The sequence below is a fragment of the Poromitra crassiceps genome (genome assembly GCF_964638095.1).
Source record: "Poromitra crassiceps genome assembly, chromosome: 27".
Taxonomy (NCBI): domain Eukaryota; kingdom Metazoa; phylum Chordata; class Actinopteri; order Beryciformes; family Melamphaidae; genus Poromitra; species Poromitra crassiceps.
Genome location: NC_139650.1, coordinates 7,544,283 through 7,556,782, shown reverse-complemented (window position 1 = coordinate 7,556,782; position 12,500 = coordinate 7,544,283). Strand labels below are relative to the sequence as shown.

At 43.9% G+C, this 12,500-nt stretch overlaps 1 protein-coding gene across 3 annotated transcripts in view; it reads right to left on the bottom strand.

Moving 5' to 3' along the window:
- The window catches only part of slmapa (sarcolemma associated protein a), a 103,680-nt gene that overhangs the window by 48,190 nt on the left and 42,990 nt on the right, over nucleotides 1-12,500 (bottom strand). For all 3 annotated transcript variants that reach the window (XM_083661921.1, XM_083661920.1, XM_083661922.1), the window contains exon 4: nucleotides 1,992-2,028. In XM_083661921.1, coding sequence (XP_083518047.1) covers nucleotides 1,992-2,028 — 37 coding nt within the window. The remainder of the gene's footprint in view (nucleotides 1-1,991; nucleotides 2,029-12,500) is intronic.

The window sequence follows — 12,500 nt, the reverse complement described above, 5'->3', positions numbered from 1 at the left end:
CTCTGCAGTTATCACTAATAGATAGCTAACGAACATTGGACAGACGTACGGACGGACAACGCAAATCCATAATGCCTCCGGCCTGCCTGGCTGTCGCCGGCGAAGGCATAAACACGTTAGTTTAGAAGCCACAATATTGTTATAATATCAACAACCGGCCAACAGATATCAAAGCTGGTGGGCTTTATGGAAAGAGTGAGACTTGGTTAAGAGTTATAACTAATTGGTCATTCAGTGGTGTTTTACAGTTTACACCCACATAACTGACGTAGCTAACAGCTAGCTAACACCAGAGGCTAATGCTAGCTATTTATTGTACACTGTAATGTATGATCTGTCTATCATACGTCAGTCGCCAGACCATTATGATGTATGATGTCATCGCCCGTTTTTACCAACAGCTTTTTTTGCTTATTTGCTCCATCTGCTCTCTCCTATATTTCTATATTTTTTATATTTCTCTATCAATTGTTCAATGTGTTATCATTACTACTGTAATTTGCTACTGTTGTGTCAGCTAGAATTAGCTAGACATATTCTCTGTGAAGCCCTCTGGGACATGCTTGTGAATTAGGGCTATACAAATAAACTTGACTTGACTTGACTTTATTTTATTTATTTTACTTTGAGCACAAAGTCAGGTTATTTGTGAACAAATAGACGGGCAAACAGTGAGGCTAATCAACAGAGCAGGTCATGACTCACCAACACATGAAATCTCTTCAAAAGGATAAATAAATACACTGGAGAGGATTTCATCTCGAGGGACCTGGTGCATCAAAATCAAGGTTACATCAGATGAAATCAGAGGGCTGATATAGCAGCAGCCTGCCAGCATTCCACACATTCCTCTATCAGCTGACTACACCGCTCCGTGTGTCTAGACTATTAATCACGTGTCTGCCAAGTGCCAACTAACCACCCACCAACACAATCAGGACAGTACCGTATAGTTCCAAGCTTCCTTTAGAACCGTCACGTTCACATTTTTACATCAACATTCCAAATGCTGTGCAGCTTTTTTTCCACTATTCATTCTGTCCATTGGGAGCTGCTGCTGTGGAACTGATGACAGACGTCAGGAGGACCCCGGTGCTATTTTACAAACACTTGTCTGGGTCCAGACTCCACAGAGTTCAGTTTGGCTGCTCGTGGTCTGGCATCGTCATATGCAAATGCCTTTTCTCCGGTTTTATCCCGGCGATTGGCCAATCAGCGCCGAGGGGGACTAACGATTGGCCGATCAGCATCAATAAACAGCCCAATGGGCGGGACTAAGCCGTTGTCAAGCAAGTGACGAGCGGTTGTCAAGACTGCCCTGAGGAGTAACAACAATCTGCAGCCACTGCCTGCTATCGAGGCTGTTTTAGATTAATTAAAAGTACCAATTACTTTGAAATCCAAACATCACACCGCTTGTTGGACGTTTTTTTTACACGTTCGCCCGACTGGAGTAACTAACGTAACACTCAGGCCGATATACGTTGGACGTGGTCTCTACTGATTGGTTGGAATGCTCCTGGGGGGATCGCGTCATAGAAATAACACGGATAATTCTCAGACTAGAAGATGGAAATGACTGTAACGAGTTGACACGTCAGTCTGAATATCAGGCCATGTCTACATTAGGCCGTTTTTTAGGGATCTGCACTTTGTTTGCATCCATTGTCCTCCACACTACAGTACCTCTAATGTTTTAGCTTGATGACTTTCTCTATGATGACATCATAAAATATGACGGGCAGACATTCAAAGCTTCATTCGAAAACCTCAATAGAAGCTTTGAATGCGAGCTACAGGTGAGCACGCAAAGCTAGAAATGAGTGTGTGTAGCGTGCGATATTTCTAGTAGATATATAAATGTATTTATTTATTTGGTACAGCCTTGCACACAAAGTAACCCAGCTCTGTCACACATGCATGCCTACAAACCTGGGACACACGACGACACACACACACACACACACACACACACACGGCTCTGCTCTTACCTTGTCTACAGGTAGCGGCAGTGGAGCCTGGATGACACTGGAAGGGAGAGAGGAACACTGTTAGTTACCATGGAAACCACAGGGAGGAACAGTAACCGTGGCAACGACAACAGAAACAGCTACAGTATGTGAGGTGTACTGACACATTGTGTCTACCTGAAGACTGTGAGGTGTACTGACACATTGTGTCTACCTGAAGACTGCCATGCACAGTTGATTGCACTATTGTTGACAAAATGCACTAAGTGGCTTTGGATAAAAGCATCTGCTAAATGATGTAATGTAATGGTTTCCATTGCTACTACATAATATGTAACACCAATCTGTATTCAGCTCCAACACATGTGTATATAACATACGTGCAGCACGATGGAGGCCTAAGTAAGCAGCGTGCATAGAAGCTAACAGCTAAGCTAACCGACCGTACATACAGAGACTCACTCGCTTCATGGATTCCACCATGACAAGAGTGTTTTGGACAGGAAAGGGAGGGGCTGAGCGAGCGGCCGCTGCTTTTAAACAGTGAGGGAGACATCTTGTCCTGTCTATCTCATCTTTGGACTGTCTCATAAACAGTGATTGGTTTACTGCCGATCAACAATCTAAACGATGATTGATCTGTCATTTGGAAAGCAAGACGTCCCATCAGACAGTTCAGATCAGATGTTGGCTCACAAAGGAAATCCACACTTCCCTGTGTATATTTCTGTTCACACATCAGATCTGTGTCCTAAAAAACAACATGTGAATTGGTCTGTACGGGCCTGAAGTTCAGCCCAAGCCCCGCCCACCACGTTCAGTCCAAGCCCCGCCCACCACGTTCAGTCCAAGCCCCGCCCACCACATTCAGGGCTGCACTATTAGGAGCCCTGAGCCAACCTGAAACCCCAAATCAAAACATTCCTTCTTTATTTTTTCCTGGATTTTCTCCCCAATTGTACTTGGCCACTTCCCCCTGCTGTCCTGGTCGTTGCTCCGCCCCCCTCTGCCAATCTGCGGAGAGTTGTAGACTAGCACATGCTTCCTCCGACACATGCGCAGTCGCCAGCCACTTCTTTTCACCTGACAGCGAGGTGTTAGCACGCGTTAGCAGGACATATCACGTGGGAGCATTCCCCCCAGTTCCCCTGCCCCCAATCAGGCGCCCCGACCGACCAAAGGAGGCACTAGACTAGTGCAAAGACCAGGACACTTAATCCGGCTTCCCACCCACAGACACGGCCAATTGTGCCTGTATAGACACACCCGACCAAGCCGGAGGTAACACGTGCGCTGGAATCTGCCACGGTGTTGGCAGACAGGGAATATACCACTGCACTAGCTACATGCCCAAATCATTCCTATTCCTACTTAAGAGTCATCATAGCCCAGTGGGCCGTGCAGTGTTGCTCATTCTATTTTCTTTTCAGTAACGACAATTAACACATTGACTGCCAGCCGTTTTTTTCTTGCTGTAGGTAGCTTCTGCCAAGCCGTTTTTTGAGGATTGTGGCTCATTTTACAAGAGCCGAGGATTATTTTCTGCTTGGAGTTTGTGAACATACAATATCTCAAAAGTACTAATAGAATGTGTACTTTCTCTCTCTAAAAGAGTTAGTTTGTAGAGTTAGTAGTTATGTAAGCATTAGCAGTTGAATACAGCATGGTTTTAGCGTCAGAAAAAATATTCAGAGATAAACGGCTTTTTGTGAAATTCGATAGAACTGTCACTTTAACCATTCATTTTTGGCTCTCTCTCTCTCTCTCTCTCCCTCCCCCTCTCGCTCTCTCTCTCTCTCTCTCTCTCTCCCTTCCCCTCGCTCTCCCTCCCTCTCTCTCTCTCTCTCTCTCTCTCTCCCTCCCTCTCGCTCTCCCTCCCTCTCTCTCTCTCTCCCTCCCTCTCGGGAGGGAGACGCACTAGGTTTAATCCTAGTGAGAGGGGGAGAGGGAGAGAGAGAGAGAGAGAGAGAGAGGGAGGGAGGGAGAGAGAGAGAGCGAGAGAGAGAGAGAGAGAGAGAGGGCGTTCAAAGCACTGAGACTGTGACGGCCGCTGCAGCCAAGAAGCTGCTGTCCTGTGCCTGTCTGCACGGCCGCTGTTTGAGGAAGTCGGCATGGACTCGCTCGCTTCTTGGAGTTTTGGTTGAGAGAAGCTTTTGCGATTCTGGTCATATTTATGCTGCGTGTTTCAAAGTGTGTTCCACCTGTAATGTATTATGTAAATTTGCAATCCCGCATCGCCAGCAATCAGCGCGAAAACGAGAGCGTTTTCCCCCATCCATTTTCATGAGAATGTAATACTGTAAAATCGCCTGGCCATTTCCTTGAATGGCTTGCTCGGCAGTTTTTTCTTTGATTTCGCTCGTCTGGGGGAGCACTGTCAACACTTAGTGGGTCGGTAAAATAGATTATACACATTCAATACCTCCAATAATTGTATAGGAGACGTAAAAGGGATTGATCAACGCCCCACCGTCAAAAAAAAAAAAACGATTTTTTTGACGTATCAATACGTCGCTGGCAGTCAACGGTTGGATTCTGCTTGACGTATCCATACGTCGTTGGCAATGAACGTGTTAAAGAATGAAAAACAAATGAACGGATTTCATTTCAAAATCAACAAAGGAAAAACGGAAATAGAAGGCTGGTAAAAAAAAAACAGCACCAGCAGTGACAGGGCGGAAAGTGAGAGAGAGAGAGAGAGAGACAGAGAGAGAGAGAGAGAGAGAGAGAGAGAGAGAGAGAGAGAGAGACAGAGAGAGAGAGAGAGAGAGAGAGAGAGAGAGAGAGATTGGTGCTGTTCAATCCAGTAGTAATAATAGTAAACTATATTTCTGATAGAAATATGTTCAAAGAGCACTTTACTAATCTGCTGGCCTGTCTGGAGCAGCTTTAACTTCCTATTGCTGACTGCTGGAAAACCACCATAAGAAATGACTCGTAGACACTCTCACAGCACTCAGCAGAGGGTGTGTGTGTGTTTAGTGTGTGTGTGTGTGTGTGTGTGTGTGTGTGTGTGAGACTGTGTGTGTATCTGTGTGTGTGTGTGTGTGTGTGTGTGTGTGTGTGTGTGTGTGTGTGTGTGTGTGTGTGTGTGTGTGTGTGCTCAGCCTGTGTGACACAGGGCTTCAGGAGAAAGTGCGGAGCCTAAAGCTTCTGGCATACTCTTTGCGCCCAGCCAAGCGCATAGAGCGCGCGACGATTATGACGTCATCGCACGGGGCGTGTCGGGGGGCGAGGCCTGAGCGCAGCGCGGCGCGTCCATGGAGATTTTTCTATCAGCGCGTCGGGTTTTGCTGCCTGTGCCTGTGAGATCTCCGTGGTAGGCTATCAGCGGATATCTGCTGTGATTGAGTCCTCACCGTCGTACAGTCGCCTTCAAAAGCATAATGTTCGATTATAACGAACTAGTTGTGTGGCTTAGCCTTCCCAAATGTTGAGGGTCGTTTTTTAGAATTTAATATATAGAATTGGGAACGTTACATTCAATTTCATTCAGACTGCCTTTCACTGATCGCCGCCATTTCTGGAGCACTCACTATGTTCTGTTTTGGCCTGCGCAGAGTGCGCGCACCCTCCGTGGAGCCCCGCCTCCAGCGCGTGCGCGAAGAGTATGCCAGAAGCTTAAAGTCCCTGGAAACCAGAAATATTTCTTTATTATTTAGCATTTTGAGTTCAACACATCACAGGATCCTATGTTAATAAGCCACCAGCCGAATTTGAACGATGATGAACGTCGCAAAGTATATAAATTTAGGTTTGACAGCCATGGCAAAACTCATGAGATTTCATTATTTTTTAGAGTGTACTTTCTCCCGCGGACTGTGTGGGCGTGTCCAGTCTACAGCAGGGAAATTTCTGTCTCTCGGAGAGCGCGAGAGAGAGGGGGGGAGGGAAACGGAGAAAGAAAGAAAGAGAGATGAGTGCACACACCGTGTGTGTGTGTGTGTGTGTGTGTGTGTATGTGTGTGTGTGTGTGTGTGTGTGTGTTCGCGCGTTGCTCCGCGGCTCCTGAGAGGAAGAGATCTCTGTCAGTTCTTTGCCCCCACAGCGTGTCTGTCTCCCACTCTGTGTGCTCTCTCTCTCTCTCTCTCTCTCTCTCTCTCTCTCTCTCTCTCTCTCTCGGGACTAGTGAGAGAGAGAGAGAGAGAGAGAGAGAGAGAGAGAGAGAGAGAAGCACATGGCCTGAAACCCGACACCTTGCTAATCTCACAAGCATAGCGCTTGGCAGACGGCACACAGAGTGAGAGGGAGACGGACAGCGAGGGAGCGCTGTCACTGGGGGCAAAGAACGGACTTGCCATAGGTGGGTGCGGATTGCGCGCGTGTACAAAGGTTATATAGAGCTTATGACGTCATAAGCTCCTGCGTTTTAGCACCTCGCGCACTGCTGTCTTCAATGAGGAAGTACTTTGTAGAATCTTGTAGAAAAGTGTCGATTTTAAGGCTTTGGGTTGAAAGTAATGTATAATAATTTCGGAGGCACAAAATTACTAACATAAGACCCTAAATAACATAGTTAGAACGTTTTTGTGGATTTTGGTTTCCAGGGACTTTAAAACATTGTGCTTTTTTCCCATCTATCTATCGATCTATGGCTACGTATTGGCAAGTTCCTCATGATATGATATGGGTCACGATACGATACGATACATATTGCCAAATATTGCAATATTCTGCATAATTTACTGGAAATTTAAAAAAAAATACAGCTGAAAATACTATTTTTTGTGTACCACCCAGGTAAGTGTAATAAATATGTACATCATATTATATTGATAACTCAGTGGTCAAATTGAGTCACAACTATTTGATTAAAACATTTCATTCTAACTTATTAGAACGATATTTGCAAATTTGCAGTTGCATTCTCTTACTAAACACACTGAAATAAAAGTGCACAAGTATTCTTATGTCACTGAACACACACTGCTGTTCAAAAAAATTCCATACAGCGATATATGACTGACTGACTGACTGACTTTATTTGGTGATAAAAACAGGACATAAGACAACATATCACCGAGGATAAAAACACAATAAAGCCCGAAGGCTTATTTCCATTGTGGTCCCCATGGAGACAAGACAGACAACGTAAATACGTGTAACAAAGAAGTGCAAGTGGGAACATAATTTAAAACTAATACAACTCCATTAAAAGATAAATTACTAACTCAGTTTATAATTTACCAAAATAAAAAAATAAAAACTAGAACTAAACATATCAATCAATAAAATAAAAGACCAGCTATACCATAAATAAATAACCAATTCAAGAACTAAAAAAGACAGGATAAAACGGTTTAAAGTGCGGATGTTTGTAACCATTTTTTTAAGCCTTTCTTAAAAGTGCAGATAGACTCACTCAGTTTCAATATCACGATATCTTTCTGAAATATCGAGATACAGTATTGCAGAAAAAATATTGCGATATATTGCCATATGGATATTGCACAGGCCTACCACAGTCCCAATTATTTATTTGAAAACTAAGCCCGATCCGGCCAATACCCGACAGCCTCGACTCTAGACCACAGGCTGAAATTAAAGGGTTAATCCATAATTTTCCCTGGGAACAGTCAGGGGTCAGGAATGAAGGTAAACTTTACTCTCTGTTAATCTGTAACTAGGAAACAACAGAGAGAGAGGCAGAGCTTACTGCACAGAACTATCAACGATAAGAGAAAATAAGCTTCCTAAACTCAAAATAATACTATTATTATTATATTAGGTAGTAGTTCAGAAAACCTTTCCGCAAATAAAAAAAAATCTTGTACAACTCCAGACAGGAAAGAAACATTTGTCTACTGATGATTAATTAGTAGTGTATTATTGAACTATTTGTTGTTACAGTACATCTGACAACAGCAATGTGAATCTGGTTACAATGTTAGTTTAGGTTTCTGCTTTGTTTTTCTATTTCAAGTCAATAAAGCACGTTTGAAAAGAAAAGTGGGGAGAAAGACAGAGCGAGAGAGAGAGAGAGATACAGAGAGAGAGAGAGAGAGAGAGAGAGAGAGAGATAGACGAGAGAGCCATAGCTGGTAGCTCCATTTGTGAAGCCAATGTGGAAGTAACTTCAACCTGCATTCTTTCAAATGGCCTGCAAGGGGGGTGACTCCACTGGCTGCAAAAATAAGTCCCGATTGTACGGAAGTCAATGGGAAAATGACCCTACTTCTCACTTGATTTGTGACCTCAGTAAACACTTTCTTAATGAGTTTATGGTCTCAATCGCTAGTTTCAACTCTTCTTCAATACAGCATGATGTTCATTTAGTAAATTATGCTCCCATTTAGAGTAAAGAAGATGACTAAGCAGACTCTGGTTTAGGGTGTGATTGACAGGTTGGCTGTCCATTGATTGCACAGCTCGCCAATCACAGATCAATAGCAGGCGGTGCTGCGGCTCTTCTGATCCAAATTCACCTCACTTCTGGCTCCAAATAACCAAGATGGCGACGGTGAAAACGCCAACCTCAAGGCTTCAAAACGCGAGTCTAAAAACCAATGAGTGGGAGCTATGCTAGACACAGTCTATGGAGCCAATGCAGTTCAGTTTAATGCAACTGGCTTCAACTGGACTGAGGAGAGGAAGGCCAAGAGAAAGTTGATTACCGTGACGAAAGCTTTGGCAGTAAATGCCAGTAAAAACAATTCAACTGTATTTGGAGAGAGGGTAATTGATTTTCATTAGTAATTACAATTTTGTACTTGATGCCAACGTTTATTTAAAAGAATAGTTCATTAATATGTGATCTAATTAGTTCAAACATTGCTTTGAATGTCAATTTAACTTCCCCCATTTGTATTTAACACTTCATTGGGTCATTCAAGCTCCCTCTACCCCATAATCGCAATGTTCCCGACAGCACCTGAAGGCAGCATCTGCTTGCTGCTGTAGTGACGGTTCGCACGGTGCAGCAGAACGAGTGTGTGTGGTAAAAACGCTGTCGTTAACGTTAATGAGGCGAATGTGGGGCGTTGGGAAGCTACCAAACGGTGTGGCGTGCCAGACCACATCACCACCAACACAGCAGAGGAGTGGCTGTGGTGTCATTTAGGGGGGGGGGGGGAAATCTGACCAATAACTGACCGTCGTTAACTGATCGTTAACCATTAACAGACAAGATTAAAATGTACTATTTAGAATGGACGATTGCCGGTATGAGTAAAAAAAAAAAAAAATTAAATTCAGAAATGTCTCCCAAATCACATGTGTTGTAACTTAGACACAATGTGAAGACACACAGTGACATAGCATGTGTCTTCCGCATGAGTTATTAAGAAATACATTATAGTATAGCCTGTTTTCTTTTGCCATGCATTGCAACAACAAAAATAATATTTTTGTTTGTTTTTTAACTGTTTCAAGTATAGTATTATATTCTTATTGTCAGTCAACGGTTAAACGGTTAATTATGATTAACAGTGACTATGCTGTAACTCTAAAACATTCTCCTTTAGAGTGATGTCAGTTACACCTCCCAACACGCACTCAGTGTCACAAGTTCAAGTCCAGCGCACATCCTTTTCCCACACAACCCCCCTCCCCCTATTCACCCCCACCCAGCCCCTGCTCTCCCTCCCACCCAGATGCTGCAGTCTCAGGCACAACGCCAGCACAGCAGTGCAAAACGTCCACAGTATAACGACCTCAATTTACAGTTCTTTAACGACGGCTCGCAAGACTCCAACAGCAAGTTTGCAAGCGTGCACGCACACACACACACACACACACACACACACACGCACAGTCCAAAGTAGTCAGTAGTCCAGACTCCAGATCAGATCTAGCGGTGTGTGTTTTGCATGTGCTCCAACAGAGACTGAGTGGAAAACACTGGCAGGAGTTTCCATCTACAGATGCATGGGCACGCACACACACACACACACACACACACGCACGCACGCACGCACACACACACACACCCGCACGCACACGCACACACACACACACACACACACACACACACACACACACACACACACACACGAGTCCTATCTGCCACTAAACAGGTTTAAATCAGGTGGCCATCAGTACTGAGCGTTAGAGAAACAGCGTGATTGCCCACATGATCAGACTTTTAAAACACATCCTCAGTGTAGGCCTGTCATGAGTTTGTGTTGTGGTTTGTCATGTTGTTGCATCTTTCAGGCCGTCTTAAATATGTTGGTTTTGGGTCTTTGGTCGTCCCGGTGGCTCACCTGGAAGAACACGTACCACAAAGCCTTAGTCCTGCAGGGGGCCGACCCGGGTTCCAATCCGACCCGTGGTCCTTACCGCAAGTCATCCCCTCTCTCTCCCCACCTTTCCTGTCTGCCTACTGTCCTATCTAATAAAGAGGGCTAAGCCCCAATAAATAAATAAATAAATACATATAATATTATATATGTGTGTGTATATATATATATATTTTTTTTATAGCTGTAATTCTGTATTCCATGTTTTAAATAACTATTGATGCATTTTTTTATTATACATCTTGTTGCCACATGTACATTTGTACTTTTAGGCTCAAATAAATAAACTGTTTACTTACTACTACTCTACATGACAGGAATAACAGGATATAATATTATCCCTGGGGTTGACTTTTCTTTGTATTTTATGTTCTTAATAGAGGGTATGCATGTGATGTCACAGAGGCAGAAGTCACTGTGGGGTCACGCCCACTGAGTCACAGCAAGACTGAGCTTGAATGCAGTAATCAGCCTAGATAAGTGACACCTGCTGCTCAGGGAGGAATTTGACACTCAATTTGACACTCATTCCTGATTGAGGGGGCGTCTTCCAGTGGGTGTGCATACCCTCTATTGTAAATTATAGCTAATTTCTAAGCTAACAACAACAACAACAACAATAATAATAAACTACAAGAAATGTTATTTTGTCAATATCGTGATTTTCCATCTTATGGGATATCAGCACAAGCCTATGATCCAACAAGGACTAAGTGCTGGAAACTTTGAGCAGCTGGTTTGTTTTGATTGAGAAGGTATGAGACTAAGGAGCGTGCTGGAGGCTCCAACCATGTCAACAAGTCCAGTAGTGACTAAGTGGGTAAAGGTAAATATTACAACAGCTAGAACAGTCTGCTAAGTTCAGAAAAATGACATTAATTGACTGTAATGCAGCCTTTAACCCATTGATACCTGATGCAGCATTTCTGTGTATATCCCTCATTTGTGTGCGTATCCCTTTAAGACCACGAACCGCGTTAACGCGGTTCGTGGTCTTAAAGGGATACGCACACAAATGCTGCATCAGGTATCAATGGGTTAAGTGATCATCTCGAAGATTTCCGTTTCGTTCTCTTTGGCGACACCTATGGCGATGAGTGCTAATTGCAGGTGAAATCCAAACAGTGTTGCATATCTGATGTTAGTCCGTTTTTTCGGCCATAATGACCACCCGTAATGTAACCAACACTTAGTTATGCCATATCCCGATATAACGATATCCAAAATCTCGTCTCATATCACGCTATTGATATAATACTGATATATTGCCCAGCCCTCCTACCTCCAGCCTGGGTTAGACTGTGGATAACAGAGTTGTGTGGTGTCGGACGGTGAGCTGTCAGGGGTCAAAGTTCACCACGACTCGACCCGCCCCTCTCTCTCTCTCTCGGCCTGACTGAGCTTCTTCCACAACAGAACAGTCTCTTCCTCTTCCCCCTCTTCTCTTCTGTGCGTCTTCCTTGCCACTCACTCCATAAGGTCAACTCTGTGTGTGTGTCTCTCCTCTGCTCTCCTCTGCTCAAACCACAACTAATTATTTTTCTCTCTTCTACTTCCGCAAGTTTCAAAAAAGTTTGCCCACAGCTCCACCCCTCCCCTCCCTCCCTCCCTCCCTCCCTCCTGGCGCTCGGTGATAAGAAACAAGCTCCTCCTCTCTGCTGCTCTTCACTGCCTCTACTTTCTGCAGTGGGGGGGGGGAAAGACTGATGCACTGGATTCCTAACGAGGTGCTGCACGAGCGGGTGGGGTTTTCTCACTTTGCCAAGTCCCTGTCAATTTCAAAAGACTCAAAAGCACCACCCGCCCAGATCGCCAGTGGTTATGAAATATCCAACGTCCTTGATAACCGGTTTGAATGATAACTGTGATAAAATTCCTTACGATAAGGGTACGTTTTGAACAACATGGTGAATACCGTCCATCATCAACTAAAGTTGGCAACAATCTCCCAGATGCAGACGGGCAGCCTTGGAGAAATGGTTTCAGTGAGTGTATCAATCCTTTCTGGGTCTGAGTTTTCAATATAAAACTTGGAGAAATGATTTCAGTGAGTGTATCAATCCTTTCTGGGTCTGAGTTTTCAATATAAAACTTGGAGAAATGATTTCAGTGAGTGTATCAATCCTTTCTGGGTCTGAGTTTTCAATATAAAACTTGGAGAAATGATTTCTGTGAGTGTATCAATCCTTTCTGGGTCTGAGTTTTCAATATAAAACTTGGAGAAATGATTTCAGTGAGTGTATCAATCCTTTCTGGGTCTGAGTTTTCAATATAAAACTTGGAGAAATGA